This window comes from Bidens hawaiensis, unplaced genomic scaffold, assembly GCF_021521415.1.
Source record: "Bidens hawaiensis isolate Kalapana, Puna unplaced genomic scaffold, B.hawaiensis_p1.1 tig00002059_1, whole genome shotgun sequence".
Taxonomy (NCBI): Eukaryota; Viridiplantae; Streptophyta; class Magnoliopsida; order Asterales; family Asteraceae; genus Bidens; species Bidens hawaiensis.
This window is the reverse complement of record NW_027491111.1, coordinates 181,564-193,193: the sequence shown is the minus strand read 5'-3', so window position 1 is coordinate 193,193 and position 11,630 is coordinate 181,564. Positions and strand designations below refer to the sequence as shown.

At 35.0% G+C, this 11,630-nt stretch overlaps 1 protein-coding gene across 1 annotated transcript; it reads right to left on the bottom strand.

The window, feature by feature from the left end:
- Positions 1-2,984: 2,984 nt before the first annotated feature.
- On the bottom strand, positions 2,985-7,771 carry LOC143605011 (cell cycle checkpoint protein RAD17-like). The gene is made up of 8 exons (XM_077081284.1): positions 7,652-7,771; positions 7,164-7,266; positions 6,784-7,094; positions 6,050-6,365; positions 5,185-5,310; positions 4,645-4,843; positions 4,294-4,354; positions 2,985-3,517 (listed from the first exon to the last, which is right to left on the bottom strand). Exons 1-8 carry the CDS (start codon positions 7,769-7,771, stop codon positions 3,311-3,313), a joined length of 1,443 nt encoding a protein of 480 aa, XP_076937399.1. The 3' UTR covers positions 2,985-3,310.
- Positions 7,772-11,630: the final 3,859 nt, after the last annotated feature.

Sequence of the window (11,630 nt, the reverse complement as noted above, 5' to 3'; positions counted from 1 at the left end):
TTTATTCTTGTCAGGGGATTTTTGCTTTGTCTGAGCCCCTAATCGTTCTTGGATCCTTTTGTCATTTTCCAGCCGTATGAACCTTAGTGATATGTTCCTTACTTCATCTAAAGACCTGCAAGGAGTCATCACAAGATCATCATAAAAGGGGGGCCCCTCTGAAGTCCCATGTTGAATGCTTCAACAGCAGTATCCATGTCAATATTAGGGATTTCTAGGGCTTCCCTGCCAAACCTTGTAACAAAATTCCTATGGGATTCATCACTAGGTTGGATAACTCGGTATAGATCACTAGTTAACTTCTCAAATCTCATACTACAGGAAAATTGACTGTTGAATAAGTTAACTAAGTGTGAGAAAGAAGTAACAGAAAAGGAAGGAAGATTTAGCATCCATTTCAAAGAAGATCCTGATAGTGTGGCTCCAAAGCCTTTGCACAGACAAGCCTCCTTGAGCCTCTCAGGAATCGCGTTGATTTCCATCCTTTCTCTGTATTGAGCTACGTGCTCTTCAGAATTGGTGGTCCCATCATACACTTTCATGTTGGGGGTTTGAAAGCGTTTCAGGATCTCCGCGTCACAGATTGTTGGAGCAAATCTGGACAATTTGTGGCTTCCCTTCGGTATCTCGGGGATTAGACGGATCACCCTGGGGATGCTGGATATCATATCCTTAAGTTTCTACAGTTCCTTGGCAATGGTTTGGTTGATACCTGCATCCTGCATGGAACCACGATTAGCATTTAAGGATATATGATCATGCGTGTTACCTCTTTGTTGTGTGAAGGTTGGCATTCCGGAAGAGTAGCTGAAGTAAGAAGCGTATGCTATAGGAGTTGGTCCACCAGAAGCTATGGTCTGCATGGGGATTATATCTCCTTCATGGACTTCGGAAGATCGTTGATGTTGAACTCCTAAGGATCCTTGATCCTGGATGAAGGATCCTTGAGGCTGGGAATTATAGGATCCTTGGTATACCCTAGAGGATCCTGGTTGAAGGATCGATGATCCTCTCTGGAACATAGAGGATCCTTGAATCTGCTGACCCATCGATCCTGGATTTTGAATTGAGGATCCTTGAATCGGCTGACCCATGGACCTCGGATCTAGGATAGATGCTCCTGGCTGAAAGGTTGAGGATCCTTGAGTTTGTTGACCCATGGATCCCTGTTGAAGGATAGATGATCCTTGCGTAAACTGAGCCAAGGATCCTGGAGTGGTGAAATCCAGCATCCTAGGCACTAACGGAGTCTGATCCTTCGCTGGCCTCTTAGTCTTCTTGAGATCTTCAATCTCCCGAAGGATCCTCTGGTTAGTCTTGTTTTGTTGCTCCACGTATGCTTTAACCTGTGAAAATATAGTAGAAACATCATTGTTAGTATTAACCACAAAAGTGGCAGCAGTGGTTTTCGAGCTCTGAAAGACTGGTAGTTACGTCTTGTTTCCAGCAGCAGCAGCCCGTGGTGCTCCCTTGATTGGAGAAGGCATCTGCGGCAAAGTTCTTGATGAGAGAGGAACCGAAGATGGCATGGTTGATGAAGCAGAGGTTGATTGAGATGCCATTGATGGTTACATGGGTATGAAAAATTGAAAATTGATAGGAATAATATGGATTATAGCGCCAATTGCCCCACGGTGGGCGCCAAATTGTTTTGGACAAAAATCTACTAAGGATAATATATCTAAATTTGTTATGTGAGGTTTAGTGCTAAAATGATAACAACGAATATATGAACGAAATAAAGATGAACACCGTGATTTGTTGTGAGGAAAAACCCCTTGATCTTGTTTAAATCAAAGGAAAAAAACCCCAGGTGATGACAAATCGTCTATCAGCACTTTATTAATCACAAAAGAGAGTTACAATGGGTGGAGTTTATGATCAACGAATACAATAATGTTATGCGAGTGTGATTACAGAGAACTATCAGCTAGAGTATGCGAGTGTAATTGTGTGACCTAGTATTGATCATAAACTCGGTATAAAAAGAAAAGAAAATAACAACTAACTAACTAGTCCTACTTTTCCGCCATCTTTCCACTATCTCCAACGTTGCTTTTGACCACGTGCTTGACAAGTCCAAATAGCGATAATTCTGGTGGAATAAGTCTTGTAGTCGTTGCTCTTATTGAATAATAACCTATACGTAGGAAACAATTGTTAATAATACCTATTGCTGAGTATCCTTGATCCTATCACAACTCTGGAACCCCTTCAGAAGAATAATTGATTAAGATCTGTCATCAAGAATAACATATCCTCAGTGTCAAAATTATTTGCCCTAACAATCATGAAATAAAACAAATTAACAAAAATAAAGTTAAACTTTAATCACTTTAAAAAAAAAAGAAAATTTTAAATGCATCATAACTAAGCCCAAAAAACCAATCGGGTTAGACTATAGGTTATAGATATTGAAAATATATCTAGACTCTTAAAATTAGTCATTTTAGAAAAAAATATATATCAAAACTGGTTCACCCAAAGCATTCTTTATGAAGGCTAGCGGCAACAAGTGGAGGCAGTTTCAGTGGTTTGTGGCACTCTGTATGGCAACAAGGTAGTGCAAGGGGTGGTTGGACAGGTGGAAGCGCAATGATGGTGGCCAGGACGAAGGCAACAGTTATGGTGGCGGCGAAGCAGGGAAAGAGTAGGTTGTGGAGACAAACAATAGTCACGGTGATGCTAACATGTTTTAAGTTACAAAAAGCTAGCAGGTTTAGTTATTCACTCATCTCATTGACTCGATATCTAACATTAGTTAACCCGTATAATGAACCAATTTACCATTTAGTTCTTAATTGTTATTTTAAATCTAGATCTCATTTTTCTAACAAACAGAAAAATACCATATATTTTACGTTTTTAAGACTGAGCCGAACCGATGGGGGTTTCTATTTCACATTGATAAACTACTAAAACCTGTTAATCAAACATAATTTGACCCAATCCATTCTGACCCATCTAATTAAATATACATTATCCAATAACAAAACATTTAAAAAAAATGCTATACAACAAAAGATGTTTGATTAACAAAACTAATGTGAAAAGGTCTACATTATCCTTAAAACACGCCAGTTCAGAGTTTGAATACCATCAAGACATGAAAAAACCAGTAAACCTCACTCATCGCATCGCATGATCGTTGAGTGGATCACAATATGCATCTAAAAATACCATCAAATACAGATTTTTCATGAAAACCAACATAAATTTACAACATTTACATAAAGCTAAAACAAGTTTGCTTCCCCAAAATATCAACACCTACAAAATCTACCATATAATATTTCATCATCATTACCATCTACCAATCTTCTATTTCATCATCTTCATCATCAATCTCCATGCCATCATAACCTTCATCATGAACCATTGATCCCGTGTGTCGTTTGTCATTATCAAAACCTCTAAACCCTAGCCACTTCATAACAGGATTCCACTCGGTTGCAATAACGGAAACATCAGACACATTCACACCGTTATAAGCTGCAGTTCTTTGCCCGACCATCTCCTGCATCAAGACACCATTTATGACGCTTGGATGTTAATCTTGAAATCGATATATTAGAAATGCAATAAATGGGCTAGTCAGTTTGACTTGATACCAATAAGGTGTTCATAATCCATTAGTTAAAAGTAAAATTTGTCACCTGCTATACCCTCTAATAAAGAGAGAAACCAATCAGTCATGCGTAAATGAGCCAAACTGCTCATGAGCTACTTGAGATTGGCTCGCTAAATGCTTGAAGCAAGCACAACTTAAATGAGCTCAAGACCGAGCCTAAATATAAGTTTGTTTAATAAACGAGCCTGAGCCTGAGTCTGAGCTGGCTTGCAAGCCTAAACGGGCCTATTATTTTACGATAAAATATATGTATAAGAACTGTTATGTATAAAGTTATGATAACAAATATCTAAATAATATATATTTGTTGTATATAAAAGTTAATTAAAAAATATATATAATTAAATATTAAATAATAAACGAGCCAAGTTCGACCTTGAAAAACTAGTCGCAAGCCAAGCTCAAGCTTTGAAAAGAGAGCTTGAAACGAGCAGAGTTCGAGTCTTGTAAGTTAAACAAGCCTAGCGGAGCTCAAGCTCAGTTCGGCTCGTTTACACCCCTAATCATGTGAACTGAGTCTGATGATAAGATAGAAAAAAAAGGCAAAAAATGTTAACTTTGGATTATACCAAAGCAAGTCAAAAGTCACCCAAATTGTTTTTCAAAGGATAAAACCTTTTAAAGCAATTTATTATCGTATTTGTAATTGAAGAATGGCAAACCTTATTGTGCCGTAGTGATTGGTCAACCTGCCACAGCATTGGACGACGGATGGCATGCCACCTATAACAGAAAGAACATATGACAACCGTCAACTTTTAGTTCAAAAATACTCTTTTGTAATCATAACATGAGGTTATGTTTTCAACATAATAAGTCGAATAGGTAAATATGAAAAAAATAAAAATGAAAAAATGGGTCATGTAATTTTTTATAACCAAATTATGAGCATTATTTTTGTAGGTAAAAAAATAAGAACCATTCCCACTCCAAGCCATTTTGACCCATTAGCTATCCTGACCGTGCCACCCAATTTGCCACCGACTAAATTATAGATGTTGAAGATGTGATACCTTGAGGATAAGGGATGACGGTTGCCAAACATCACGCCACGCACCGCCACTGATGCAGCAGTTGACTGGATAATATTTTCAGCAACATAATTATTACATTGCACCCCAGTAAGTGAAGCAAGAAGTATGTCAGCGTCACTTAGATATGAAGTTGCAACCCACGCATCGTCCATAGCTTCCTCGTGCACAAAATCTAAAACTGAAAAAATAATAACAATTGGAAAACTTGCGTATAAACAGCATTGAGTAGCAAATATAATATTAATAATTAATAATAACAATATAACAATAAGTAGGGGAAAGTTAACGCACAAATGAAATTAACGTGCTAAACATGCGAATCAAGTAGAGTTATATATACAAGTAGAGTAATTATGTAATTACATCATAGAGTAATTATAATTACTCTATGACATAATTACATAATTACTCTACTTGTATATATAACTCTACTTGATTCTCACGTTTAGCACGTTAATTTCATTTGTATTTGATCCAAACCCATAATAAGTAATACTAAAAGGTAGATAAGACGCGTACCGTTTTCGTGTAAGAAATCAGCAATGGGTCTTGCTTGACCATGCGCTTGACCAAGAACCCTCTCTGGTGGGTCCATTTTCATGGGCAGTCTTGTAAAATCATCCTTTAAAAAGAGGGAATCTGTGTCTAAAATAACAGAGGAAGAGAGGTCAACCAACATTACTCGAAACTTAGCAGTGAGAAGAAAAACCGAATAACCGAACCACAACCAAAATAACCACCAAAACCAAACCCATTGATAAACCGAAGGTTCATTTATAATTTTCTTTTATAAATGGAATTTATGGTTCGGTTATTGTCGCATGTGTATAAATAACTGAATTAACAGAGCCAACTTTAAAATCAACCTCTGATTTTTTGTTCTAATAATTAATTAATATGTTATATATCAGAAAGCTTTGTTATTTGTTTACAAATAGCATATTTGTTGTCACTTATACTCTATTATATATTAAAAGATTAGTAATACATTATTCGACCCAAATATAACTGATTTGTACGATTCGGTTATTGTTATGGGTGTATGAATAACCGAATTAACGGAACCGACAATAAAATCAACCTCTATATTTTTTATACTTTTTAAAAATGATATATTTATATGAAAAAAGTTATGTTATAACTTTTTTATAAATAACATTATACTTGTCGTTTAATCTCTCTATATTACAAATTATAAAAATAGCTAATATTATATTCCACCCTTAAATTTGAACTTATTAATAATAATTAAGCTTAAGTTCACCCATGCCTAAAGCCGGCAATTAATCAAATTAACCAATCTTTTCTAGTAACCAAACAAACCAAACCTTTCAAAACTGAACCCAATCAGTTACAAAAACTAAAAAACCAACCGAGAACATACCAAACACAATCACACTTTCTGTCTCTCTTTTATTATGCAAAAATTTCCCGAGGGCATGAAACAGTGAGAGCGTTTCATCCCTGCCAAACGGTAACGTACACTCGTCATCCAAATAATCAATCTTGTGGGACCCCTTTTCAGTCGAGCCTAATTTCAAAGAAAAGTAATGCAAAGATGTAATTGCACGTCTGATGTCACCTCCACTGGCTTTAGCAATGGCATTGATCTGGTCAGGTGTTACTCTAACCTTTTCCCCTTTGCATATTTTGGAAAGCACTTTTGCAATCGAGTTAATCGTGATTGGATTAAACGCCACCTATATAATAAAAATCGCATAGCATGACTACACTGTAAATACATATGTATATATGCATATATGTGTGTGTATGTATGTATATACATATACACATGGGTATATGCATGCATGTATAAATTCACACACACATATATATGCGCGTGTACACACACATATATAAGTTATTCTATTCTAGCATAAATAAACATAAAATGTAATAAATGTGAGAAAAACAGAAACTTTGCCAAAATTATCACATTTTATATCTAACTCATTAAATACATAATTTAACATTAATACATATATAAACTGTTTACACCAAATTATATTAAAAACTTGTCTTCAAGGGCCCAACATAAAACATTATAAACTTTAGTTGATTATAACTGTATTGAAAAGATAAAAAAACTAATTATAATATCAGTAGTAAAGATATAACCTTACAGGCGCCGACGCTTTGAAGAAACGTTTGAAGATCTTCCCAACCTCGTGAGGTGTAATCACCCGTGTCTTCTTTACTGTAATCTGTTATCAATATGACAGTTGGAACACGGACAGACCCCACAAGAAGATGCAAACACCGTTGCAATCTACCATAAGAAATTTTCCCGTTTATTACCGGAAGATCATCAATCAATATAATATATGGTTTTTGTTGGTCTCGTGTTGAAGATGAAGAAATTAATCCGTATTTTCTTATTTTTTCTACAAAATTCTCAAATTCATCCAGCTTTGACGTGTAACGCAACCCTAGAAAACAAAAATGCTATAATCACGATACTATATAATGATAGAAGTATTTGAAAATTGAAATAATACCTGAATTTGTGGTGTGTATATGTTCTTGCCAAATTGTGGGAGTCGGTGTGTTCCATTCACATATTGTGACTCCGAGATGAGAGGCAACTGCGTGAACTGTTGCCTATAGGACAATGAATGATAACCGTTATTCCGAGCGTATAAGCCGACACGTTTAACCCGTTTATGTAAACACGACAAACAGATTGACGGGTTTGTATACGGGTTGGCGGATTAGAAAAATGTAATTAAGTTGTAAACGTGTTATACGGATTGGGGGCCAACTTGTTTATTATACGGGTTGTCAGGTCGGCATTTCAAATGAACAACAGAGCACAACCCGTTTAATTAAAAGTTTCACCAAAATCCTGACAAAACAATTTCATCTGCAGCAGCAGAAGAATATAATAATAATATTATGGATTTTGTTGTGTGAAAACGAAGGAGCCTTAAATAATGAACCTCATGAAAAGGGTTAACCGTAGTAGTAGTTTTGCTGGCGGGAGAACCCGAACTTTCTTTGATCCCATTCGAGGAACAGATTTGGGTTTATTCAAGCCATCATCATTATCATCCGATGAAGATGAAGATGAAGATGATAGTACAACAACAGCTGGCCTCTTACCCATCACTATCGATTGAAAACTAAAACCCTAATAGTTCAACCCTTCCTTTCCTGGGCAAGGGACGATAGCTTCACCTTCACGGGCCTTTTGTTGAGATTATTTAATCATAAATTACAGGTGACACTGTTTACAACAAAGTTTTCCCCTGGAGCCGAGTATCCAGGTCTATCTTATGATAATTTTATTCATAAATCGATTATTTGTGTTATAAAATTTTCAACTATATTAAACAAATAACCATCATATCACTTATCTATAATCTATCTATCTTCTATATAATATATATAATATATATAAACGAAAACCAAAAAATCCTACGTGTCGCGATGTGGTGGCTCCCCCTTTTTTTGGAGTCACCAGATTTACTTGATTTCTAAATGGTGACTTCTCATGCATTTGACCTGAATTCATGGGTATGGGTCTTACCAAACCCAGATATTCCTTAAACGGGTTATAACATCTCCATCAATAAAAAATTATTCTCACCAAATTATTGATGTAAAAATCCTATAAAATAGGATATACTAAAAATTAATATCTTATTTATTTTAAAAAAGATATATATATTATTTAAATTAAAAACCAATTTGATAGTAAAAAACATAAACGGGTCTTGGGTCTCATCAAACCATAAGTATATTATTAACTTTCATAATTATTATTTATAATTAAAAAACCAATTTTATAGTAAAAGAAATAAACGGGTCTTGGGTCTCATCAAAACCATATAGTTTTTAAACCGAGTTATAACATCTCATTTATTTGTCAAACAATTTATCATCAAACATAAGTATATTATTAACTTTCATACAATAAAAAAATATAAATACAAAAAATAAATAAACATTAGAACAAATAATATAAAGCAACCCCCGTAATACGGGGGATAAAAACTAGTAATATATATAAACGAAAACCAAAAAATCATACGTGTCGCGATGTGGTCGCTCCCCCCTTTTTTGGAATATCCAAAATTAATATCTGATTTTTTTTTAAAAAAGTTATATATTATTTATAATTAAAAACCCAATTTTATAGTAAAAAAATAAACGTGTCTTGACTCTCATCAAACCCATATAGATTTTAAATAGGGTTATAACATCTCATTTATTTGTGAAATAATTTATCATCAAACCATAAGTATACTATTAACTTTCATACAATAAAAATAATAAAAATTCAAAAAATAAATAAATAATAGAAAAAAATAATATAAAATAACCCTCGTAATACGGGGAATTAAAACTAGTATAAATATAAATAAATATGAAAGTTGTAGTTATGAGTATATAATTGTTAAACGAGAAAAGGAACAATAATAAATTGTTTAGTAGAAACAAACACAACTTAGTGGTGAACAAACCACTCAAATTAAATTGCTTTGATGTCTCTTACGTCGGTATTATATCAAAAACGTGGATGAATATGCTTCCACTAGCTGCAACTAGTTTGAAAGTAATCACTTATAGTTAGAATTTTTATACACACCAAAAAATTATTTTAATGCCACCAAATTTGTTAAATGCCACAAACTTCTTAAAATCTCCACGTATCAAAACATGGCGGTCTATCACCCTTATATAAATAAGCATGCATAATTAAAATCCCCACGTATCAAAACACGCTATTGGTGTTGTGTCATAATGAATTATGAATTTTTTTTATTAAGTTAGCGTTATTCACTAGCACATAGCTGAGGTATTTTAAAAATGTTTTTAGGTAACTAGAAAGAATAGAAGAGGATATGCCACTGGAATTAGAAGATCGCTAGTCATAAAATCATCCGATGACTCAGTTAATTTTGTAAACGAGACATATATATAAACTTGTTTATAAAGCAAGTAATTTTGTAAAACTAAAAGGGTATTTAATTCCCTATGTTATGAAAGTAAATATTTTACTAAATATTTTCCGCTACGTAACCAAACCTTGATAGACTGACAAACCAGGTACCAACTATTGATCTCACGGCTAGGCCCCTGAGGCGGGGTGTGACATGTTGGTATCAGAGCCACCGGTTTTAGCGAATTAAGTATTTAACTAAAATACTTAAGCTTTAACCCCTTTATTTATGAAAGTACTGATAAGATAGGTATGTTTTTGGTGAATTCTTAGACACAGTAACTAATACCTACCTCTTATTTCTCGTTTATAGCATGTCGAAGAAAGGAAATTCAAACGTTGACGTGAATAGTGGACCCTCAAGAAACACGAGGGGGAAATTAAAGAAATAATGTCGAAAATCATGAAACAAATGTTACCCCTCCCGCTGATGATCAATTCGTGCGAAAGGAGGATATGCAACAACTAATTGCGAAATGAATTGCCGAAGTTTTCCCACCAATACTCGAAGCTATGAAGAAACACGAATCATCGAGTAAGGAGAAATCTAAAAAGTCCAAATGGGATGTGGAAGAACATGTCAGTTCTAATGTTGATAGTGATTATGAAGAAAAAGCAACCCAAGAAACAAAAGACTAAGAAAGACTGTAGTTATAAGACATACAAGATGTTTAAGGCTAAAGACTTTTATGGAAGCGATGGTGCTATTGCTGCACTAGGATGACTTGAAGAAATAGAGGCCATTAATGTCATCAGTAAATGTACTGAGGAAGAAGCAATTCAATATTCATCCCAATCGTTTAAAGGCGAAGCTCTGCAATGGTGGAACACCCATATACAAGTCAAAGGTAGATTAAACATGTACAAGCTGAGTTGGGAAGAATTCAAAGATCTCGTAATTAGGAAGTTTTTCCCGATGGGCCAAAAGAATGAAATGCAAACCAAGTTTCTAAACCACAAGGTATTTGGGACAAATCTGAAGGATTACAACATGAAATTTCTCGAGTATTGTAGGGTAGTACCACACTTGGTAGCACCAGAACATAATAAGGTCACTCGTTATATTTGGGGCTTGCCAAAGGATATTAGAGATATGGTTAGATCATCTTTACCACAAACCACTGATTCAGCAATGGAATTAGCCGGTAACATGATGAAGGGTTTGATCAGAACTTGCGAAGAAGAGAAGAAAGAAGGTATCTTTAAAAGGAAGTTGTATTCAAGAGAAATGATAGGGAACACAAGAAACAATATGGTGGGGAAAATAAGAACTCCCAATAATCAATTGCGGTGTGCAAAATCTGCAGCCGAAAACGCTTTGGGAAATGTAACTTTGACAAATCTATCAATTGCACTAATTGTAAGCAAGTGGGCCATCCAACATCAGGATGTTGGAAGAATAAGATAACTTGTTATGGTTGTGGTGAGTTGGGACATTTTAAAAATGAATGCTCAAAGAGGAAGACTGGAGAAGACGGTGCAAGTGAGAGTGGCACCAAGAACGAGGGCAAGAAGGAAATGCATGTGTTTTTGTGCTCAACACCCAGAAGGCAGCTGAAGTGTCGGGCGTCATAACCGGTACGTTTCTCATTAATAATGTATATGCTAGGGTTTTGTTTGATTCGAGTGCAAACCGAAGTTTTATAGATGAAAGACTTTGTAGTCTATTAAAGGAACCCTTAGTTAAACTAGACAAATCCCTCATAGTCGAAACAATCGACGGTAATCTTATTAGAATATCCGAAGTCCTGAAGAATGGAGAAATTCTATTAGCGAAATATATCATATATGTTCAGTTATTGCCTATGACACTGGCTGGTTTTGATATCGTTCTAGGTATAGACTGGTTATTTGATAACCAAGCCCGTATCTTATGCGATAAGAAAGCCAATGAAATACGTACAACAAATGGAAAGACCATCCAAAATGTGGGAGACAAAGATGTTGGTCACGTTAGCCTAATTTCAATGATTAAATATAATAAATGCCTGCGTAAAGGATGGTTAGTGTTAGGGTACAT